This window comes from Varanus komodoensis, unplaced genomic scaffold, assembly GCF_004798865.1.
Source record: "Varanus komodoensis strain SLA01 unplaced genomic scaffold, ASM479886v1 scaffold24, whole genome shotgun sequence".
Lineage (NCBI taxonomy): Eukaryota > Metazoa > Chordata > Lepidosauria > Squamata > Varanidae > Varanus > Varanus komodoensis.
In genome coordinates this window covers 11,727,185-11,752,866 of record NW_025335641.1, presented here as the reverse complement: position 1 = coordinate 11,752,866, position 25,682 = coordinate 11,727,185, and the positions used below count along the sequence as shown (strand labels likewise).

Genomic DNA, 25,682 nt, shown 5'->3' with positions numbered 1-25,682 from the left:
AGCCGCGAGCCTTCGCCCCTCAGTGCCCCTTGGAATACGCCGTGCCGTGGCGAAGGCGGAGAGGGACGCGCGTTCGGAGGGCTTTGTTGAGAGAAGTGTTGGACGCGCCTGAGCGAAAAATGGGGCGCCTTGGGTTGGTTGCGGGGGAACTGTGGTCTCGATGCTTCCCATGGAGAGGAGAGGAGGGGGCGGGGCCCCACACAAGGGGAAATGCTCTGTGTGTGTGTGTGTGAGAGTGAGCGAGAGAGAGCTTATGTATGTAAAAGCGGCTATAGGATCTGGCCAGGGCCACTCGATGGGGGGGGGGTAGCCGGATCATGCTTGCTCCGTAATCTACTCCATCACGGTTTCCTTTGGTACAGAAAGGATATTCCGTATTTCAGGACCCGTCGGCTTTCTGGAAAGCAATAGAGCAGGCGAGGCCACGGCATCTGCGTTGCCCCTCCTCTGGGCGGGGGGGGGGGGTCGGCCGGGTTTTCCTTGTCATGAAGGGCTCTTTCTTTCTTAAACAAAGAAAAGGTGCCCGGACACGGGGGCAGTAGTGACATATTTATGGTGAGATAAGCTGGCGACTATGTGCGCAGTTTGCGTGTGTTTCCTCCTAGGGAAGAAAATAAAGGTGAAAAGGTCTTTCAGGTTTGCCGAGTTCCCTTTGGTGTGTGAGTCAGCAGTGCCTTGGATCGTGCTCCGCAAGCTTCAGACAATGCTGGGCTATTCGGGAATGGCTTCCAATAACGAAGGACGGAGGTGTCCTTAGGCAGTCGAAGTGGGGTATTTGTTTAGGGGGTTGCAGTCTGCAAATACACGGTGAAGACTGTTAGCTAACATGCAGTCAAGCCTTTATTTGAATTTTAGCTGGAGCGAGAGAAATTGTTGATTGCAGCCTCAATTGCTATAGGTTAGGCAGACGAATTGTCTAACCAAGTCACTAGGAAATGTGTATTCTTGGTGCCACAGTTATTCTGTTCAGTTCTTTTCGGGTAGGTGAGACGCAAGCAAATAGTTCATCTTACTGTCTATGGACACAGTTTGCTCTCTTGAAATGGGTTGCTAGATCTTATTGATGGCAACAGTGACAAGGAAACCAAAGTACACGGAGCTCCGTGGAGCCTGCAGTAACGTGACATTGTTCCTAAGATGAAGATTCTCTGTAATGGTTAAATAAATGGATGGACGGTAGCAAGAGATACCGGGGTAAATAATAAACCTAAGTCACAGTTGTGAACTGGCTGTTCACATAGTAGTGTTGGTATCAGATAGTGTTTGCTGAGCAAAGGTAATGGCGAACTGTTAGAAGGTTGTGTTATGCATATGACAAACCAGTATGTCCAGTCATCTAGTGCCTCTGCTTAGGTATAGTCCTTGCTTAACTGCAGCTTTGGTACTGATTCAAAAGACCACAGAGAAATTTGGTTTTGGTATTGTGACATTCAAACAAGCATTACACATTGTGGCATACAAATAAGCTTTATCGATATACAATCACTAGTATATTGATAATGTGTATTCACAGTTTTTAAGAAGTTTTTAATGCAATACCAAAATAACATATTTGTATGTATTCATGTTATGGGAACAAACCTCATAATATCAAAACTTGTGGATTTTAAGATTATTATGAATTCTATTATGTTGGGATAAAATATATATTTTAGATGTATATAGGCTGCTTCAGTAAAGGTTAATGCATTTGTGTTCATTCAGTTAAAGCACTTTTACTTGAACCTGACTTCAGCACAGTACTTTATAGTAGGTATTACTCAGAGCAGACATTGTAAAACTGTAAGCTTTGTGTCATCTTGCCCTTTTAAATATGTAGTTTCTCATAACTTTTCAGGTTTTTTTCCTTAAGAAAACTACAATAATAATAATTATTGGGCTGGTTTGAATGTCTGAGAATAAGCCTAGGTGAACCTCAGGCTTATGCATTTCCTCCCTTACTCCTTAAGTCTGGGCCAGAGAGAATTATAAAGCATTTGCCTTCATTCTAGATAAACTGCAGGTTTAGTTGCCCAGACCTGGACTAGCTTTAGTTAACTTCAACTGTATTGGGTGGGGAAAAACCACAACCCATACCTTGTGAAAATGGCTTTCATTAAGCATAATAAACATAATTATTTAGGGGTCAGACAGCACATTAAACTGGGTGATCAAAATGGAAGCATACATTTTTGATCTTATCATGGCTACTTGGGAGGAGGGGAGAGGCAGGTGAGCATGTGAGCCTGAGGCTCACCTAAGCTTGTACAGAGAACAAAACATTAGGGTTTAGCATTATGTCTGAATATTGACATTTTGTTTTTCCTGGTTTTAAAGCCAATGTGTAAAAAATCTTTTTGAAGAACAGAATATCAATACTTGATTAAAAATGAGCTTCTTAATGTGCGCTGTGCTGAATTGGATTCTATTTACAGTTCTATTGTAATTGGAATCTCTTGGATTCTAATAGTTTAAATTAGTAGCCATAAATTTATACCCTCCCCTGGTTACTAGCATATTAAGTGAGTATGCACACTGTTACCAAACATGTTCACATTCTAAAATGACACAAATATTCCTTATGATTATCTATTGATATGCACTAAATGTGGTCTTTTACTCTTAGATTAGATTCCTCTTTATGGTTAGTTTTGTTCTGGATCCTCTTTCCAAGTGGCTTTGGCTTCTCATTAAAGTGGTATATAAAATTAAAAATTGTCAAAGCATTTGTTTGGCAGAGTTGGATGAACAGGCTGATTTTTACTTCAGATAAGCTTGTTGGTCTTGATATAATTTTCTGCCATTTTCTACTTTGTGTGCCTGATACGAGTTGTCAGCTCCAGCTGCATGGCAATATATGCAAATAAAATATTTGTTAGAATCCAGGTTTGGTCCCACTGCATTTATAGCTTCAGAGCTTCCAGGATTGAACAGTTATATTAGCCTGAAATTTATGTATATATATATTATCAGTGAATAAATATGATATACTTCGTCTTAACCAAGAATAGAATAATGAACTGAAACACCCCATCTTGTCTAATCACTGGAGTGATTCATTATTATCTGTTTTGCAGGAGGTCATGGAGCTTAGGCTACTCCTGATTCTGCACAAATTAGCGTATACTAATGTTTCAAGTATACTAGATCTCATAAAATCTCTTAATTAAGACATAATTAAATCGGTCAATTGTTGGAAATTCAGTGCTGCTAATGGTTCTCCTCACATATTTTGGCAATGCCCAATGATAGCTTCCTTTTGGGTGGAGGTAATAATTTGGATAAATCTTGTGATGAAAACTTCTTATATTCAATGATGTGTGTGTGTGTGTGTGTGTGTGTGTGTTGGAATTACCTCCCCATCTTTTGGAATTTAATGCAATGTCAACATAAATGGATTTTCTGCAGCTAAAACCTATGACAGCTAAAAGACTGATATTACAAGATTGGAAGGATAAATAGCCACCTGCAATAACCCACTGAATGGAAGATTTAATGAAAGTTTGAATGGGTGGCCTTTGGGCACAATTTACAAATATATGGAATTTTGGGGTACTTTTGTTGACATCTAGGCATAATTATTTCTGAACCATGTTTTGTTATATGCTAATATATAACATATAATTAGCTCTAGAGGTCTTTCGACATTTTATCCAACATTTTTAATGTTTCAGATTGTTCCTTTGTAATTGTGTGTTATGAATTTTCTTTTTGTACTGCACAATAAACAAATTAAATAAAATGCCCAACTAACATTTGTGTTCCTCTTGCTGAATTTGGCAACTGTCTTGGACTGCCAGACTCTCTTGAATATGTAGATGAGATGCTAATATATTCCTTTAAAAACTCTATCATGTCCTATGATTGTCTTAGATGTTAAGTACTTCTGAGAGAGGTGTCATTTTTGTGTCAATATTTTGCATACAGTATTGCTACAAAATTAGTATTGGGTGGTATAGATAGTAAAGTTAATATGACATTTGCAATTTTAATTGAAACTAAAAAATATTTCTCTAATTCTCTAACATCCTATCCACTTTCTTCATTAGTCTAATTTAGACCAAGGTAGAATTTAAATCTTTAGCCCTGAAGACAATTATATGTGCGGATGTGTCATTGGCTTAAGTGTGTGTGGCCTAATAACACTGAAGTGCTTGTGTAAAATAAAAAAGGGAAGTAATATGCTAATGTAATATATTGCCTAGATATATGCAAATTAATAAACCAGTTGTGTACTAGAAAGAAAATCCATGGTTTGGTTGTAAACTCCAGATTGTTCATGGTTAACAATCCGTGGTTAAACAATAGTGTAGAGTTCATATGTGATGACAACCCATGATTCAATTATAGTCGATCCAGTGACAACCCATACTCAACTTGGTTGTTGTTAAATCAAAACCAGGACATTCAGTGTCTGTTCTTAAGCTAATATTGTTATACTGAGTACTATTTAGTTGAGTGTGATTCAAAGATCTACTTCATAAAGTAATCTGACTATTTTATTTTATTGATACAAATGCCTATTTTATCTGAGGAAGAAAATGCAGTTTTACTTTTTGTTTGCCACATAAAAAGCATTTCATTTTTATGTGGTCAAGGTTTGCATGTCCAAAATCTTGAAATTACCAAGATACTTTCAAACTCCAACCCCACAACCCTAGTGTTACTATCACAGTGGTAAACCCAATGTAGGAGGGTAACACTAATAGAACAAATTACTGGAGCAAGAGGACAATCCAGACAAAAATGATTCAAAACTTCTAACGTGTGTGAGACAAACTTTTCAGGGGAATACTCTTAGTAGAGTATATGATTAAAGAACAGAGGTTCTTTGAATAATTTCCCTTAAAGTGATTTTCAACTTAAGTGATGTTTGTTCTGGCAAAACTCATATAATTTTACACTTACATTGCAAATTAAGCTATAGTAAGCTCGAATGAAGCACAATTTCAAACCCTTTTGCTCATTGGTTGTATTTTTTTTTCCGCCCTGATTCATGCATACATATGTGGCATAGTAGGCTACTTCCATGCACAAATGCAGGTGTCTGTCTGCCCTGGCCCCTGAATCTAGTTTTCCACTTCCCTAACAAGGAAGTTCCTGCCCAGTGCCTAGAACTGTATGTGCGGCATCCTTTTGTGATCACTGTTTGTTCTGTATATTGATCCCATTGCCTGGATTCCCTTCCTGTTGGTGCAGGCTGAAATGAAATGGGTGCTATTTCACATGGCAAGCTGATTATATGTGTTAACAACCTCTAAGTGGAACCATTGAAATATGTAAGCATTTGTTGGTCGCCTCTACTTGGCAGCTAACTGTCCTCTTCAAATATTTAGGTATGTTTCAGAAGACTTCCTGCTACCTATAATCTTGCTTTGTGGTAGCTGCATCCAATAGGTAGCTGTTTGTCTGAAACAACTAGTCATGTTAATGTTACCATGCCTGTGTATTCTGCATCTCCATGGAGAAATTTGTTGCTTCTGACTACCAGGTCCCTTTGTGTGTGCTGTGATTGAGCTGGAGAAACTAAAGCAATCCATTCTTGACGTGTATGTCTCAGAGCTCAATTTAAAAGAGCTGAGTGCTCATCTAGTTCACCATTTTTTTCTCACAGTGTATTTGAAAAAGAAAAAAATCAGCCATTATTATTCTATTTCGTTGTCTTGGAAGTTGTCTCTCACACTCAGAATAGGATGTATTCCTGTCATGGAATGTATTTCTGGCAGACAGATTTTTCAGCCAAGTATTGCAGAATTTTCTGATTCTGGGTGTGATGCAGTTTCTTTAGCACTCTTCTGTTTATAATCTTTCTAGTGGAAAATCCTGTCTATTTATTTCATGAAGATGCTTTCATTTTTAACCAATTCTCAGATAAAAGTGTTTCTTCAGATTCTCTACTGGAACTGTCTCCTTCCAGATACAAAAACCCATGAAATGTTACCAGACTTCCTGCCTGTATGCATTGTAGGGTACCTTGAGTGACAGGTTAGGCAAGTTACTTGCCTTTCAGGAACTGTTATTCCCTCCAGATAAGTTGGCAAGAGGCTAACTGTAAAGCTGCAATGCTCTAGAATTGTAAGGTTTGTTAAGGCATGAAAATTAAATGGCCTTACTATGCCAATTCCTCTTCCAACTAGATTTAGCTTTCCTTAGCAGTGTTAGTCAATATATTTCCAGCATTGGTTCATGGACATCTGACACTTGGTCTTACTTGCAAAGAAAATGAATCATTGGTCTTGAGATTTTTTCCTCCATTAGTTAAAATTTTCTCCATAAGGCTGTTGTGAGGCTAAAATGAGGTGAGAGAACGATATATACCACCTTAAGCTCCTTGGAGGAAAGGGAGCTATGAATGCAACATAAATAGCAGAAAAGTTTTGTTGGTAGGTGAAGATAAGCAATATTGTGTTCTCAATTTTGCCACAAGTGCAGGTGGTCAGCTAGCTTTAGGGAAGGCTCCACCTCTGGGGCCAGGAAGGCAGACTTGACTGAACTTCCTAGAGAAGAAAGGGTCTCCCTGGAAATCTCTGGTTATTTCTTCCTGCCTTGTAGTGGGAGGCAGAATTTTTTGATTTTTTTATTCTGCACAAAAGCAACAAGAGGAGGGGAAGGAGGAGTGCAGGGAAGTGTTTAGCTGAAGACTAGCCCCCACATGAAGCTGGGGCAAAATCTTGACAGCAAGGGGAAGACCTTGTCCAGCTGCTGGCCATTGAGGAACTGCCTGCACACAACTCTTCATGATGCTATAGGTGTCACTGCCACCTCTAAGAGAATGGCTAGCCCACAGGCCCGCACATCTCTTCTGCACAGGCTGTACACCAAGGGCTGAACCAAATTATTTTGCTAGCTGCTACACAGGTGTGTGCATAGGACTTACCACCACTTGTACCTATCCACCACCTGCTTCAGATCTGGGCCATAGAAAAGGTCCCACAGAGGGAGCAGGGAAGGAGCATCTTCTCAGTCTTCTTCATGGTCTCTGCCCTATCCTGGACCTGTAAAGGTTGCATCACTTTTCAGGAAACAGAAGTTGAGAATAGAAACTCTTAGGCCCATAAAGGAATCATTCAGGGAAGGAGATTTCCTAGCTTTGGTGGACTTGACAGAACCCTGCCTACATACACTCATCTGCCTGGCCCACAGCATATTCCTTCACTTCAGCTATGGAAGGAAATAGTACGAGTTCAGGGTTCTCCCATTTGGCTTGGCCACTTCTCTGTGAGTCTTTGCTACTAACCCCAGTGACTCTCCTATGAAGCAGGTGAGGTCAGAGCCATTCTTACCTGATAACATCCTAATATATTCCCTAGTGCAGGCTTGCAGCCTCCAGGTCATCAGTTCTGCTCTCTCAGCTTTGTGAGACTTGGGCTTCCTGATAAATGATAAAATCATTCACCTAGTCGTTCTTTCAACTGGGGGTAACCCTAGGCACTCTCAGGAACAATGTGATTCTCGCCTGGCAAAATGCCATGAGTCACCTGGCTTCCCACATCTGCTCAAAGGAGATGGCATATCTCAGGAATCTGGCAAAACTCAGGCATATGATGGTCTCCTGTTAAAACTCTGTCCAGTTGGCAAGGTTCTATTACAGGCCCTTCTGGACCATCCATTCACAATTCTAGATAGAGATGATGCTTGAACCTCAGTTCAACAGTCACCTTACAGTGGAGATGTCTTTCTCCTTATGTTGGTGGTTGCAACCTGGCAGAGGACATTCCTATCGTAGACCTGAGCCACATTCCCTTAATGAAGGATACCTGTTTTTCTAGCTGGGGAGCTGTTTTTCAGGATACACACACCCAAAGGCACTGGTCCAAGGAAGAATTTCAGCTGTCCATAGACCTGCGGAGCTGAGGGTGACCCAGCTGGCTCTCAGCCACTTCTCCCACATTGTGAAGGACTGGATCATTCTGGTCATGATGGATAGCAGTGTGGCCAGGGTATATGTAAACAAACAACCAGTAGCTCATACGCTCCAGGAGGAGGCTATGAAGCTGTTCCACTGGACTCAGAAGCATCTGTGGTCCATCAGGGCTGAGAATCTCAGTTCTAAATGTCCAAGCTGATTGGCTTAGCAGTACCTCCCTGCTGGAGACAGGTGAGTTGTCTCTACATCCAGAGGTTTTCAAGGCATTGACTCAACAGTTGAGACTCCCCTGCCTTGACCTCTTCACCTGTCCACAGAATGTGAAGCCTTCCAGGTTTGTCATCTGCTACCAGAAAAAGGAAGCTGAATTCTTGGATGCCTTGACCAGCAGAAGCCCCCCACCCCCGCTTTCTTTCCCTTTCCTTTCATTCTGAAGGTGCTTGGAAGGATAAGAGATTAATGCACCCAAACTGGTCAAGACTGTGGTACACTGACCTGCTAAACCCAATCTAGTCACTCTTCCAGCCTGCCAGGACCTCACTCAGGGGCCCATCGGGCACCAAGACCTGAGTTTACTGAAACTAATTTCCTGGAGGCTGAATGCCGAGCGGGGGGGCGGTGGTTACTAAACAGGTGGGGATACTCTGCTGAGGTGGTCTCAACTCTCCTGGTTTCAAAGAATGATCCTACCAGTTTACCCTATGTCCGTACCTGGTGGACTTTTCTGGAATTGGCCCAAACATTGGGTAGAGACCCTAGAGTGTCAGACATTCTTGAATTCCTCCTTGTTGGTCTGTCAACTGAGTGCTTTCTGCTGTGATGGCATCTAGTATATTTTTCCACAAATGCATGACACTAGACATGCAAAAGATCTGTCTCCATAGGACCAGGCCACTTAGACAACATAGCACCATATTTGTTTATTCAGGGTTTTCTGTCCAGGAAAGAAGTTGTCTGGTCAGACTGCTCAGATACATCACCCTAGCTTATACCTCCCTAAGACATCCTGGTGCATTCTGTTAGGGGCATGGCCATCTCAGTCTTCTGTGAAGGGCTTCCTTGGATTAAATTTGTAGGGCAGCCATCTGGTGCTCTGTTCATACATTTTGTTGTTGTTAGTCGCGAAGTCGGGTCCACCCATCGTGACTCCATGGACAACATTCCTCCAGGCCTTCCTGTCCTCCACCACCCCCAGAGTCCACTTAAGCTCACACCAACTGCTTCAGTGACTCCATCTAATCACCTCATTCTCTGCCGTCCCCTTCTTCTTTTGCCATCTATTGTTCCCAGCATTAGACTCTTCTCCAGGGAGTCCTTCCTTCTCATTAGGTGGCCAAAGTATTTGAGTTTCATCTTCAGGATCTGACCTTCTGAAGAGCAGTCAGGGTTGATCTCCTCCAGGACTGACTGGTTTGATTGCCTTGCGGTCCAAGGGACTCGCAGGAGTCTCCTCCAGCACCACAACTCAAAGGCCTCAATCCTTTGGCGCTCAGCCTTCCTTATGGTCCAGCTTTCACAGCCATACATTGCAACTGGGAAAACCATAGCCTTGACTATACACACTTTTGTTGGCAGGGTGATGTCTCTGTTTTTTAGTATGCTGCCTAGATTTGCCATAGCTCTCCTCCCCAGGAGCAAGCATCTTTTAATTTCTTGGCTGCAGTCCCCATCTGCGGTGATCTTGGAGCCCAGGAAAATAAAATCTGTCACTACCTCCATTTCTTCCCCATCTATTTGCCAGGAAGTTCATACATTTACCAACCAATATAAAATAGACCAACTGGCCTCTGTAGAGGGCATGTTGGTAGGTGCATTCTGCAGAATATACTTTTGCCTTAGCAGGGGGCCAGCCAGAGGATTCTGTTGGCCCACCTGGGGATGCATTGCTTTTTCCTATCTCCAAGCTAGATGGTATCCTGCACTTTGGGAGAAATAGAAATCCTTTGCGAACTGATGAATTTCTGTTTTCTGTGAGTGAAGGAGGTCAGCTAGGTCCACTCTTGGGAATTGGCCTCCTTCAAGACAATGGGTTAGGCAGGCAGAGTTCTCTGCTATTCAACAGGTCACCTGTTTCTCAGGTTTTCTCTGCAACAGCAGCAAGAGAACCATCTTGAGCCAAAGCATTGGAAGTATCAACTAAGGACTTCCAGGGAAACACCACCTCTCAAATGTGGGTTCTTCTGAAAAGCTAGCTGGCCTCCTTCACTGGCAGAGAATAGCAGTCCTGAGAACATATTGGAAATTGCAGTATAAATCCCTTAAATCAAATAAATACACAAACAAATATTTTGGCACACTTACTTTGAGGGGAACTTTATTAGCTAGGCTAACTTTCTTTGAAGGGGAAACTCCCAGTTCATAAATCCTTCAGTTTTTAGCATGACATGCTATTAATGAATTCATTGCTATGCATCATGCTTCATCACAGTTCAGTGGCATCTTGGCAGAAAGTTTGCATGTATATCCTTTTTTGGTAATTACTAGTTCTTGCAGATGTGTAACAAGAGGAAAACAGGTGGAAATAGGGGAAACAATTTTATTAAATGTTTGACCTCACTACTGAATTGTGTTGCCAAATACAGTTGCTTCTCCAGCACATAAAAACTTTGGCTGATCTATGTAGCTGTAGTTTGGTGTGAAATGAATGTGACTTTTCAGCATCTATTTCTGCATGATCCCTGGTGAAATGACAGTTGTGCACCAACAGTTGAAAGATGATTCCTTACATTTCTAATCCCAAAATTTGTGCTTGTTTAAAAAAAAAAAAATAGCCTGGCAAACTAAAGTCCATTACTCATATTTCACATGAACAAATCTTTCATACCCCTAAAACATGTGTTTTTTGTTGGTTTGCTTTTGCTTCATGCAAGAAGAAATAAAGCTGTGTATTATCACATTTTAATTAAATGTAAGTTAGAGTTCTTCACTGTGTCAAATCTTAGAACATGAAAATACTATCCATTTCTATAAACTGATTTGACTTTTGATTCACAGTATTTGTTCTTAAACACTTCTGCTTATCAAATGTTTGCTGAACTGGGTGGGACTATTTAAATCCTTTAGCAGGCTGGTATACAACAAATATTCTTGGATGCTCCACTTCAAGAGAAACTCTCTTTTCTCCCCCCACCCCATTACAGTGTTGCACATTGATGCATTACCATGCACAGAAGGTGCCAATCAGAGTATGAAGACTGGGAGAATAACCCCATCATGTTTCTGAATCTAAAACAAACCAGCGTATTCCTTCTTTGTTAAACCTATTGCACATACTTTTATCCTTGCAAAACTAGGCAACACAGTACTGCCTCCTGAACACACCTGTGCTTTGGGTAAGGGGTCTGCATGGAGAATCCAGAGGAGTCCCAGGAGAAGGCTTTGCATACAGTTTGCATATAACAGTGCATATACACAGATACATTCCATAACTCTGCAAGTTTATACTACTGTTGTGGGGGTGGAGGGGAATAGACATTTTTAGGAGAAAGATGGGGACTATATGCACAAGGAAGATTGAAAAATGCAGCTCCAAATCAGCACTATGGAATAGTTCCAGTGAAATAGGTTAATGTGAGGATATTATGTTAATTCCTATCCCTGTAGATGTGAATGTGGTCTTCCCAAAGCAAAGTCTGTGGGAAGTCTTGCTAGCACCTGTAATTTTAGAGGGAAAAGAGTAATTAAGTCTACAGTTGAGGTTTCACTCCACAAAACCACACAATTCCAAAAGCAGTTCTTTTGTACCTATTTAAGGGCCAAGCCTGTGATGTACCTATTTTCTTTAGCGAAGGCAAAATTCAGGAGAGGTTAAAATGGCAGCTCTCTTGTCTTTATTCAGGAAGTCAGTTTTTGATGTGATCTCCCTAGCCAGCCATGATGTAGCCTCTGACTTTCTGTTAGGCAATGTAATAGAGTGAGCTTCTCAGTTTGCCACAGTTATGGCTTATTTGATAGAATACTATCAGTGCCATGTATGTGGATTAGTGCTGATCATTAAGTGATGAATTGAAATATGTGAAAATGACTGAGGTCACACAATATGACAATTCATAGCAAGTAACTAGCTATGATATGCTGACATGTTGTCTGAACCAGGACCACCTCCTGTAGGGTGGCTCATTTTTTGGCAACAAGCCAGGCTAGCAACCCATAGTTTGTTCTAGGGATTGTTTGATCCATTAGTGGTTGTTGTGTTTTCCAAATGCAGGATTGCAATTTCATCATGAGTTGTGGGGATCAGCTTGGCAGCAAAAACACTTGCCTCTATCAGTGACAGCCCTTCCCCTGATGCCCAAGCAGCACTTGGAAGCAGCCGTCACTGGTTTAGCATTCTTTTTTAAAAAAGGCTGTGGGTAATTGTGCAAATGTGTTCACAGTTGTTGTTGCTATAATAATTTTCTTGTTCATTTCAGCAGTCAAGGGGAACAGTGGAGGAGGTAATAGACTGACCAGGCAAAACTACATATAGACCAATTTGCACACAATTACCAGATACTAATTGCAAAGGTTTCAGGTGAAAAGTAATGCAGCAGTTATTGGAGATTTATACATTTACTCTTCATTTAGTTCACATTTCTTAGGTTCCCCCCCCCCCCGCTTTTTAAATCCCTCTGTTTGCTTAGCTATTTAATTTGCTTATAGGTCTGTATTTTTAAAGAACCCTTAGTGAACCACAGTGACTGCAGTATTAAGGACAACAAAAAGGAGCAGGCAGGAGTTAATATATCTTCCTTGTGGAGTAACTGGGGACTTAGGGGAGTGTTTGTAAAGGTTATATGAACAGAGAAGAGTCAGGATAGCACTTAAACTTGAGCGGATTCTATTGCATTTTCTTTCCCCTTTGGTACATCTCCTTTTGCTGTCATCCCTTCTTCTTTTCTGTGCATTACAGCAGTTGGACCCTTGTGACTGCATTGAGATGAGCCATGATGCAGTCTTCCTTTTCAATGTTTTTCATTAACTTTTTATTGTGCAATACAGACACCCCCCACAACAAACCATACCATTAAAAAAGAAAGGAGGAAACATAATAAAAACATTGCAATTTTTAAATAAAATATAAAACAGCTATAACCTAATTATTATATTATAATATTATTTCTTCCAAGAGATGGGTGGGTAATTCAAAAGAACATGTGCATCATTGCATAAAATAACTTTCCATCTCAAGATTTATCCAAATTATTATGTCTGCCCAGAAGAAAGCTGTCATTGGGCATTGTCAAAACATGTGAAGAAGAGAAGCATTAACACCATTGTACTTGCACCAAGTGACTGATTTAATTAAGTCCTTATTAAACAGACTTTGTGATATTCAGTATATGCGAAACATCAATTTTTGCAAAATTAGGTGTAGAATTAGATGATAATCTTTCCACTGATTGGACAAGATGGGGTTCTTCAGTTAGTTATTGTATTCTTGGTTAAGACCCGGTGTAACATATTTATTCACTGATAATACATATTTATAGACATAAATTGTTTAGCCTCAATCAATACTTTCAGTAACACAGGCAGCTCTGAAGCTATAAATGCAACAGGACCAAACCTGGATTCTATTTCATTTGCATATATTTCCATGCAACTATAGCTGATAACTCATATTTAGCACATAAAGCAGAAAATTATTGTCATGACCAGCAAGCTGACGTAAAGATCATCCTGTCCATCTCTGCCAAATAAATGTTTCCTTGCCAATTTTAAATCTGGATTTCCCCATAAAGTTAATCTTGTGCATGGAAATATGTCAAACTTGTTGATCTAAAGATATGCCACAACTCTCCAGCTGCCACAGCTTACATATTTTTTTTTCATGTCTTCTCATTAATGTGCACATTTGAACCACAGCCAGTGGTTCCTATATGTCATACTATAATATGGACACTTTGGCTTCAGTGAGTCCATGCCTTGGGACCTTCCCAGTCTCTTCTATGAGCCAGGTAAATGCTTTTGACTTGCGAGAAAAGGCTCCTTGTGCTTGTTCAGTGTATTTGCCAAGCAAATAAGAATGGGCAGCACCTGTCTCTGTATGTAGCTCTGTTTGTGCCTGAGCTCCTGCAGAGCTTTATATTGTGCTGTTTAATATAATACTTTACTAAAACACTGTTTGTTTGTGTTCTTCTATTGACAAAATAAGGTTATTTTAATCATTTGTACAGGTAAGTTAAAAGTAAGCAATTTAGGCTCTAGTAGTTGGTGGGAATAATTGATGGTAGCATAGCTAATATCACAGCTGTTGATTAAATATTAAATAGAACTTATGATCGCAACATTATGTCTGCTGACTTAGCTCCACAGCAAGAAACACATCCGCTGTTCGAAATAACATGATCAGTACAAATTTGTACAACATGGATTCAACTACCACCACCTTGAACTAGTTTTTCTCAAACTTGCAGGCAATTCCCAAAACAATACTAGGAAACGTTGCCAAACAGATAGCTGAGAATTCCCACTGTGGGCTGGGAAAGGATTTTGAACATTACACATTGACAAAGTGGGAAATGCTACAGTAGATCAACCTAAGCATGACATTGAAAACATTCGTCTGGGTATGAGTGAATACTTGTATATTCAGCACTTCAGTTGGATGTGGGAGAAGTAGACCGTGGTCATATTTGCATGACACAGTGGCTCATCCTGTGAATGAGCTGTGTAGTATGGGTCTTACTCCCTGAGAGCCAGGAACACACTGCACTGAACACACATCAGTAGCTTTGTCCAGGAGGCAGGCACTCCTACACATGACAACATGCAATACATTGAAGCAGGGAAGAACCAAGCCCTTTCTGGCTTTTTCTGTCTTTAGTTTTTGTTTGCTGAGCTTGTTCACTTTGAAAGTTTGTATGGTTGAACAAAGGCTGCCCCGAACTTCTCACTTTTTTGTCTAGTCTGCTGACTAGTTTCGCCCAACTTCTGCAGAAAAGGAAGTCTATAAGGTATTTCAGAAGCATAGTTAAAAAGTAGAAATGCTACAAATACTGTAAGTGTACAAATGTAGCAAAGGAGAGGAGGGTTTGTTAAAATATCAGCTACTGCTAATTATAGCAATACTAGTTAAAGGCCTGTGAATATGCATGGGTGAGATGGAGGGTGTTGGAGTTAGGTGTGTGCAAAAACTGTCGCCCTTTCCATGATTCATCTCTAACGTGGTGAGCGTAGACAGGAGCATGTTTGGGGAAGCTCAGGTGTGGCATCTCAGTGTCATTTCTGTAGGCAGATCAGCTGAGATGGTTAGCATTGCTTTAGCAGACTGTCCCACTCCAGGCGTGGCCTCTTAGAATTCTAATTTAGAAACTTTTCTGTATCTCCTACCTTCCACAACCAAGGAATGGAGTTAGGGAAGAGAAGATTAGAAGCTACACATAGCAGTAATCATTCTCTGTCCTCACCCAAGTCATCTTGGATTAGGGAGCACGGAGGGTACGTTGTTCACAGATACGCCATAACTGTAATCCTAGAATTGGCTATGAAAGGAGGAATATATTGCCTCTTTTCTTCTTACCCTCTCAAAATTACATTCCATATTTACTGTCTGCACCCTATCCTTCAGATTGTCTTTTATCTCACTGATATTTTGTGACAGAAAATAACAGTGACAGAAAGATTGTTGGCTATTAGATGTGACACCAGTATTCTAGTGGGAACAATTTTTTGCTTGTGCTTCCAGCAAAACAAAAAACACAGGATCCTGAATTTGAATTCAAGAGAAACATAGAATGTACAAGGAACCTTACCAAACTGCATTTTACCAGTATATATTACATGGGAAGAATAAATTTTATAATAATTTGAAGGCATGTAAGGTACTATCAATTATATGCATTAAATTGCTGGGACTTCATTAACCAAGATGATTGATGTAATGTATATGTATTGAAGGAATTATTCACTTGCTTTTTAATTGACTGCTATGATTGATATGATGTATATTCATTAGAATTATGTATGTCATATAAATGTATATGAATTATAGTGTCTTCAAATTATTATGAAGTGCATTTTTCAAAGTTTATAGATGTCTTCAAATTATTATAAAATTTACTGTTTCATAAAATGTATATTGGTAAATTTTAGTTCTGTGAGCTTATATATGTTTCTTTGCTACTAGTAGTACAAAAGGAGAAGCGGATCCCTGGGATTACTGTGGTGTTTATGAGGGTGTGGGATGAAGTGCAGTTCTGCAAGTGTGCTAGTTTCATTTTTAATGTATTGGACCAGGTATTGACTCAATGTCTGGCTTACATTCAAAGATACATTTTCACCTTCAGGTCCCTTGCATTAGTGCAAATGGATAAGACTTAGAATATTTTATTCATCTGTAGTTCATACACTTTTTATCAAAATGTAAATCAATATTTTTGTAATCTATTGCAAACTTTCATTTGTTTTTTTTAATATTGGAGGCTATTCAAATACCCAAAATCTGTATTCATCCAGATTCACTGTATTTTTCTTTGTACATGTTTACTACTACTTATCTTAGGCAAAACTTGAAACTGAAATGACAGGGTCTAAAGTCTGCTTTTATATTTTCATTCCTGTAGACGGTTCAGAGGATGTTTTCTTCTACTCTGTGATGCAACTAATAGAATGATTAGCCTGTATACATCTGGTATAAATTTGTTGCGTAATAACAAAAGATAATTATGGCTTTTGGTTTTACCCTATTGTTGGTTAATGGCCTGTTTAGAAGTTGACCCTCAGGATTTTGCCCAGAGGTGAGATTAAGAGTGAGCCTTACTTTTTCTGTCTGTGGGAAAAAAATGTAGGTCAAATAGAAGATGTTTTACTGGAATGTTAACTCCCTGCCCCAACATGGAGGGGTCATATAATCAAGGTCCCATTTCTTACTCTGCTAAATAGCTTTAGATAGCTAAAGATCAAATACCTTAGGAAATAAACCCAAGGCACCATTAATCAAAATAATCAAATTAATCTCAATTGTTACATAAGGGCCATTTTGCATATAGCAGCAAATTTGTCCAGAGAAAGCAAGTGGCCTGTCTCCATGAATGTCTTCATTTTACATTCTGTGATTGCCCTGATCATATGTTGTCCTTGCAAAACTAGGCATAAGTAAACGACACAAGTTAAACAACTGAAAGTTAACCTATGATTTGCTCTTGGGTTAATTCTGGGTTGTTTAACATCTGAACAAACCAGGGCTAACCCAAGAACAAATTGTACATTACCTCTGAGTTTAACCACTAAGCGGCCCAGAATGCCTGAGGTTGGACATTACAAGAGCACCATATACTTTTATTGACTGTAAACTGAAAGCAGAAGTGAGGGTACATTGGAGATAGCTCTCTCTCTCACCTCAACTCATGTCTGATAAACTGTACATTAGTTAACTCATGATTTGCCATTATGTGCTGACTTAAAATGTGGGATTTAATTATTAGCAGAGCCTGCAGTTGTTAAATAGATCATTTGACATGTTGCTTGTGGAACACAATAATCACAATAATTTGTAGTACTGCAGCAACTTTTCCTGTGATATAATACCTCTAAGTAAATTACATTCTTAAGCTTGATGTGTGTGGTGGAGAATCCGACTCCAAGAATTTTACCCCCAAGCAATGTAACTTACGAACCAACTCTATGGTAGCCCAGATGGTATGACTTTGGCTGCAGACAGCGTTCCCAATGCAAAAGAGGGGATCTGAATGTGGATTTCCTCCCTCCCAAGTCTAAGCCACTTCCATCAAACTTGGGGAAAGAAGAAGGATGGGGGCATGTCAGTTGGTAGGGAGAGGAGATCCATTGGAAATCCACTTCGTAGGCACAGGGACCTGTCAGGTGGGAAATACTGTATAGAAGGATGAAAATCTCTGTTGTTTCTCATACCCTGATGGGATTGTACCTTTACATTATTTTAAGTAGGGTGAACATAGCATTCAGGATACTATAGAATAACTATAAGGAAACAATAAGAAGTCATTTTGGCCTCTAAATCATCTGATTTAAGACTCCTTTTGAAAGACAATGTTCTGGTAAGAGTTTATGTATCTTACATGTTAAAACTGAACATAATACACAACATAATATGTAAAAACACTAAGTGACTTATCTGATGTCCTCCTCCCACTGAAAAGTCACTGAAAAGAACATTTGTTCCTTACTAAACTTTAGGACCAGTCTTCAGCATAGCTGACCTGTTTTTCGGTAGCACTGTTGTTTCCTAGTAACAGTGGCAAATACTGACAAGGATGTGGTTCAGATATTCTGTGAACCAAAGTAGAGTCATGGGGTCAGTTGACAGATTCTGGAAGAAAACCAGTGTGAATTCAGCTTGCTTTCCATAAGAAAAAGGTTTTACACATTATCTAACATGATAGATATTTGGATATTTACAGGGTGCAAGTCTCAGCAGGCAAACCTGGAGGGAATCAGCTTGAATAGATGATCTTATATAACTATCTGAACTTTGAGAAGACAGCATAATACTGCTGTTTACACTAATGACTTTTGGATGTTTTCAGCAATTGGTGTACAGAGAGACTCACACAAACAGTCTAGTGAGGTTTCAGTGTTGGTGTCTTAGATCTAGAAAAATAGAGCTGAGTCATGACAGCTGGTATTGTATGAAATGTATTGTGTGGTTAGATAAATTGTGGGAAGGAGGTTATAGTCAAAAGTAGATTGTAAAATCAAAATTGTTTTGGAAAATTATTAAATTATTAGTTGTTTAGTATTAATTTATATGAACTAGGACAGAGCTATATATTAAAAAAATATGAGGCTGCTGTTAAATCTGGCAGGGCCATGTTATGTTCTTCCACTCTGGGTTTGCAGGATGAAACAATCTACCATGATGAACAGTCATGGTGGGTTGTCATGTCATTGGAACCTGGTGCATTCTCCACTTAATTTACACAGACAAGCCACCCTGAGTACCCATAGCTTGTTTTAAGGTTGTTAGTACCCATGATGGGTTGTCATGTCTGCCATCCAGCAGAATGATTTAATCATTGACAAAATTTAGTCAAACATTTACAACTGAGAGGATTGCATTGCTAAGAAGAAGATATTGTCCCCACTACAAACATACTAGTGCACTTACTGCTCTCATTCTCCCCTGTTGCATTTTTGGTGCTTCTGAAAGGAATTGTAGTTCAACATCTGGAAGGCTACAGGTTTCTCATCTGTGTTCTGCTTGATAGTAATAATTGTTGCCATGTTTGGCTTCAGGAATTCTAAAACACATTTTTTGTTTCTAATATCTCAGCCCTAACACACACACACACACACACACACACACACACACACACTCGTGTGTGCGCGTGCGTGTGGGGAGGGCATAGTTTAATCTCTCAGATTACAGGGAGGCATGGAATCTATTTTGAGGTAAAACGAAGTAATAATTCAAAGAATAGAGAGTCAATCCCTATGGTAAATTATCATGCCAATGAAGTGTGATAGCTTAAGAGTTATCTCAGGAATAGCGTAGGGTAGATTTATCTCTGCTTTGCTGGCGAGTGAGTCTGGTGACTTGAATGTGCCAACACTGTTAATGTAAAGTCTAAGAACATATCAAGAGAGACATGCTGGATCAGTTTCCTAGTTTCCTGTTTCTTACAGTGGCCAAATTGATTCATATAGGAAGCGCACAAGCATCACAGTAAGCCAATCACCTTCGTCCACTCTTGTCCCCCAGTACCTGGTTTTTAGAGTTGATGAAAAGAGTGACATGGTTATGCATGATCAGCTCATTATTCAAGTTTGCCTTTGTGATCTAGTGATAGGGAATTATTTACTTCCACACACACTCCACCACCCCCATTTATTAACAGTGATACACTGAAAAATCTAAAGCTGTGTATTTTGAAATGCTACTAGATTGGTGTTCCAGAATACTAGCCTTCTTGGCAGTGTATGTAATCAGTAGAGTGAGAAGTCAAAACTAGGACAGCAAAGGCATTGTTCTTATGCTTACTGCAGGAAGCCTTTTCTAATGTCTTTGGCCCTTGGTTCAGTTCCTTATTTGAATTTCACTGGATGTAAGAGTAATATATTATCAGAGGAGTTTGAAAAAACAGAACAAAATGGAAAATAGCAAAGTTTTGAATTAATCAGTATATAGCATATTAAGTTTGTTGTTCTTCTCCTCTGTGCCCCCATCACATATGTGCTCTTCCCTGCTCTCTAGCACGTAGACTGATAATTAAAAACATATATATGATTTACTGAAATAGTATTACCCAGCAATGAGCAGCATGGGTTCTAGAAATGGATGGTGATGCAACAAAACTATAGCCAAATTTCAGTTTATTCTTTTGCCTATGCATATAGGTAAAGCATATACCAGTATTACTTAAATGAAGAAATTGAGCAATCATAATAATGTGGCTGAGATTAATTAAGATGTAATGCTAGGTCAGTCTTGCCATATATGTTGGATATGATGGAGAGAGTAACCATAGAAACCTGACAACCATCACTAAACTATGCTTCCCTTTGTTGCATATCACATCATCCTCAGCCATTACCAGTGCTTCTTATGTGTCTTACCTTGTAATCTTTAAATTAGTTAACTTGTCCCATTTATTGCATCTAATTCAAAATAGCTTACATGGCAGCCTGATACTGTATGTACTTAGAATATTAAACAGCTACATTTGGTGAATAATAGCTAAAGTTGCAATGAAGCAGCAATTTAAACATGAGATATTCCAAAGTACTTTCATTCTGAAGCATTCATTTCAAGTATGGTGTTCAATAGAATTGCCAGTGCTTTTTTTGTAAGAAAAAAGGTGTCGGAACTCATGAAATTGTTTACTTTTCACACATAGTCAATCACTGTACACACACCCATACATGTCAGTTGTGTAACGAAACATAATGGTTACCGCCCGCAGTAAGCACTCAGCGCGCGACCACATGACCAGTCACAAGCCGAGCAGCGCCACAAGCTGAGCAGCACCATCACAACCAGCGCGGATGAAGTACACATGCATCGGACTCGACACACAAGCAGCCTGCATGCACCGTTTTAATGATTTTGCCGCCGACCTGCTACTCTTGACAGGGCAATTCAAATCCACGTGGACCTTTCAAAAGTTACTTTTAAAACTTGGAAAGTCTGTCGAAAAAAGGTGCCAGAACTCTGTTCCAGTGCATTCTGTGACAAAAAAAGCACTGAGAATTGCTAATACTGAATGTTTAGTATGGCTGCCTGGGAAGCCTCTTGCTGCTTACTTAAGGTTGTCACCTTAAGTTTATGTTCAACACTTTTTTAAAGGCATAACTCTTCAATTCTGTATTTACTTACAATTTGAAAACCACTTGGAGTAGGTAGGTGAAATGGATTCATGATTGGCAAGAGGTCATCAAATTAGTGATAAAATTTTTGCAGGAGAGAAAGCTCTGTAAGTGAGGGAAGGTTATCCAGGCTATACAAACCTAATTTGTGCCCATACTCTGACCCTCCTTCACCTTGATCCTTGACTGTGCTTAAAGAAGTTGGTATGCATGTGGTAATCATTGTTAATAGGCTTCCAAAACAAGATCGCTCGTGAAGTATGTATGTTGATTCATTCCTAAGAGTGAAATTACATTGGTGGATTGTCTCTAAGTATCCAGGAAATATATGTTGGGCTGTTGGTCAGTATATTTCAATAGATCAACTGCATGCATTTGCATTGAAACAAAGTAAATTCTATATTGGGATCATTAGGAAAAGAAATAAAAATTAAATAACAGGTGCTATAATGCACATACATGTAACTTACTATTCAGGTCCAATGGGGATATTGTGTGTGCTTCTGGTTGTCCTGTTTAGCCTAAATTTCTCTAGCTTTCTCAATGCCAAATCAATATTGCTTCTGAGGGAGGAAATTTAGTTGTTTGAAATGTATGGGGTTTGAATAAATTGTTAACCTTTTGAGAACAGTTTCTTCATTGCGTATTTCTTGCATTCAGCACCTTTCCCTTTTTGTTTCTAGTCGTAGCTTCAGGACAGTATTGTTCACTTGGTGATTATTAAGGTATTATGCTTAATCTTTAAAATTTGCAACATTGGACAAATTATATAGGATATAGCAAGTAGCCATCTTTGCTAAATGGAATTGCCATGCTAACATGGAATGTACCTCTGTCTGAATACCAGTATTTTTCTGAGGTAGGAAGCTACACAGTAGAGCTGCTGCCATAATGCTCTGCTTATGGAATTCCTGTAGGCATCTGGCGCATAGATGCCTATGTCTGTTAGGCCTAATCCTGGCCTAAATGGACCATTAGTCTGATTTAGTAGGTCTGTTCTTATGTCTTTTTAAAAAATGTACTATGTCAGTGAAGTGCTTGGTAGGATTATATGTTTTTATACAATGATTTGTATTTGTTTTTCATTTATGGAATATAGGCAAGATCATGAAATAGCTCAGAAAAGTTGTTTGTGAGAGAGGGGCTTCTAAATGAATTTTCAGATTTTATTTCTGGTATAATGCAGGAATTTGTCCCTTTCTTTTTATAGGACCAATTTGATAACTTAGACAAGCACACACAGTGGGGCATTGACTTCCTGGAAAAATATGCAAAATTTGTTAAAGAAAGGATAGAGATTGAACAGAATTATGCAAAACAACTAAGGTAAGTTGCATTTAAAATTTTATTAGTCTTAAAAACTATGTTCTTACCATTCAGTCTTAATTGTTCTTTGATTAAAAATAATTCCTATAGTTCTCAGTGGAACCTACTGTACAAATACTGCAGTTTTGGAATGGCAAACATGTTGTTTTGTTTTTCTGCCCAAATAGGTTACTGCTTCTGACAAAAACCCCCTATTAACCTAATTTTATCCCCCTACTTAGGTGTTTTGGCACAAGCAGAGGCAAGTTCTTAGTTCAGAACATGTCATCAGAGGCTTGTACCACAAGTAACATGCCAAGCAGGCAGAGCAGAGCTGGATTGTTTTGATCCATAAGCTTCTAAAACAGTAGTTCTTCGGTGTATTACTTAGGATTGTTACTGTGACGGTCCATTTGTTCTTTGTGAAACACCACACTTGTGGAAAGATGTTTGAAAAAACCTGAATTAAAATTAATCTGCTCCCATTTTTTTATATCTCTGGCTGATGTGTGCACGTTCTTAGCCAGAGTTCCTTTAATATACCCGCTACAGTCGCTTAAAGAGGCGCTTTTAAAGCCTACATAGTATCTGCAGTTATCATATCTCTGAAGTTATCAAAATTTCTGTAGTAAAATGTATGAACTGGTACAGCATGTAGCATACATCACTTTAATTTCATAGACTATATGTTGATGTTGAATTGTGTGTTTGTTTATTCGAGGAAATGATCATATGTGAATAGATCCATTTACCCTTTTTTCTTCATAAATACTGTAAAAAGTTGCTTAAGTCATGCTATTGTTTGAGGTAGGAAGGCCAAGCAAGATCTAGCACTGTTTTAAGTGTGTGTGTATGTCTGTGCATCCCCTGAGCTTAACATATTGGTGCTAGCCAATGACTATGTATTCATTTTTAAAAACTATGAAAACTAAGCTTTCATTCTGAAAATTATAAAAAAATTGAGATTCATTCTAATATTCTTTATTGTCACTTCTCGTATCAAAAACTACTGGAGAAAAAACCAAGAAATCCTATCCAAACTTGATTTTTGGAAAGTGCTGAGTCTTGACTAGCGCTTCTGCTGGGCAACGGCATCTTTGCTCTGTGCACTCAGTTGGAAACAGGATTTCAGCCATTGACTGGGTTTGCACAACCCAGCAATCCATAAGGGCTAGCTAATTACAGTGGTTTGCTGTGTTGTCTGAAGCTAGACTGCTCCCAACAGGTTGATTTATTTTTTTAGGGAAAAAGCCACCCTGACAAAATGTGGCTTGTTCTATAGACTATTCAACCACAATTGATGTATGTGTCATCTGAAGCCAGGAGAATAATTTCATCATTGGTTGCAAGGATCAGCTAACAAGACACTAAGCAAGAGTAGTAAAACTTCTGCTTCTCTTCATGATCTTGCATGGGCTGCCCCAATTACCATGCTTCTACCAATGCCTAAGCAGCACTTAGGAGTGACCATTATTGGTTTACCACCAGGTTTTGTTTTGTTTTGTGTGTGTGTATGTGTGTTTGTCACCTGAAAATTGTGTAATGGTGTTTCTTTACTACCATCTTTTGCAAGTGGTCTGTTAAGGCTGATATGCATACTTTTGCTTAATCAGTTTCCTTATCTGTTTCATCTGTCAAAGGGAACCCTTAAGTGGTACATAGAACAGATGGAAAAAGCAAGATACATAAAGACAAATTTATACACAGTTGTGAAAGATGAATTGTTTGTTAATTGAAAAGCACTGGTAAAGGGAGGAAAACAGTAAAAGTGCCACCAACAGCAGGGGTTGGGGGAACAATACCACTTAAGCACTTAATGTAATCTTGCTGGTCTGAAGTGTTGAACTGACACTTCTTTGTCTTTTCTACGCTTTCCTGATCCCCAGCTACTCCAGAAAGTGGAGATATTAACTCAGCCTCCCTCTTCTGGCTCCTTTTCTTGCTGCTTCAATCACTTCTGTTCCCTGACAGTTTTTTTTAATGCAGAAACATATTTAAATTTAAACTGGGAAGTAAGTAGACGTGAAATGTATGCAAATTCATTGGCTGAGTGGTGCATGGAGAGAAAATTTGCAACCTGTGTTAACTGTTCCATTGCTGCAAACATTCTCCATTTATTTCTCTTCCCTTAAATTAATGCAAATTTCCCCTTCATTTACTTTCCAGACATTAATTTTTTAGAACTGTAACTTCAACAGTAAGTGTAAGGAGGTTAGTATGGCCCCTTTCTGGATTAGCTTGAGACTCAAGGAAGTGTTGAAAAGGTGGAAGACACTGAAAAGTATCTTTTTCAATACTTAAGAATGATTTGGACACACTGAAAAAAAAGTAAGGCCTCAATTGAAGTTTTTTGGGAGAGAAAAAAGACAGGTTCTGCTGAAGGACACTGGGATATGTGTTAGAGGTGGTTGAGGGACTTGGGGGAAAGAGAAATAGAACAAAGTCAACAGTGAACCTGATCATTTGTTGGATGTACAGTGGGTTGTTCAGTAAGCAACCAATAATGGCTTATTTACAAGGTTGTTCAAATGTACTTACTGTTTTTGTTGGAATCTCCACACTAAGCATAGATACTAATGGGAGAGCACCAGTTATTTGCTGTTGTTTATCAAAGTTGCCAGTTACTTTAAAAGGCCTGCTTACTTCCTCTCTACAGCTAGCTACTCTGTTAGGTCTCCTTGCTCTCGTTATAAGCATGTATGCACTTGTGTGTGTTACATTAGTACTCATGTTCCATTTCAACTCCATTGAACTATATGGCATATATATTCATGTAGATAATTATAGTGATATTAAAATTATTGATCTGCTGATTTTTCCTCTGAATGACATGCTTTTCCAAAGGAAAGTTTAATTTCTATTTTGCAGGTTTCTAACAAAGCACAATTCTGTTGTGATATAATACAACAGCATTTCTAAAGGGATTTATTTGATTTGGAAGCTGAAGGATGTTCTTTAAAATGTTTATTTTCTGCAGTTGGAAACTATATATATATATATGTGTGTGTGTGTGTATAATTGTGCACAACCAAATGAAGATTTAGTAACCTAAATTACTATATTTAGAAGCTTGGCAAGTTATCTGGTTTGAATTCTTAATTGGAAACAAATGTTTACTGTCTGGGTCCTTTTTTCTCAAGTCTGGATTTTTTTCATTGAAATTGATAACATATAATGTTATCCAAATGTAGATGTGGCAGAGTTTTCCTGAGCAACTGTACAGATGAAATCTTATTCTAAGAAGATACCATGCTGCAAATTATAC

At 39.1% G+C, this 25,682-nt stretch overlaps 1 protein-coding gene across 4 annotated transcripts in view; it reads left to right on the top strand.

Moving 5' to 3' along the window:
- Window positions 1–25,682, top strand: part of FNBP1L (formin binding protein 1 like) — a 78,402-nt gene that overhangs the window by 405 nt on the left and 52,315 nt on the right. For all 4 annotated transcript variants that reach the window (XM_044432200.1, XM_044432199.1, XM_044432203.1 and 1 more), the window contains exon 2: window positions 22,323–22,438. In XM_044432200.1, coding sequence (XP_044288135.1) covers window positions 22,323–22,438 — 116 coding nt within the window. The remainder of the gene's footprint in view (window positions 1–22,322; window positions 22,439–25,682) is intronic.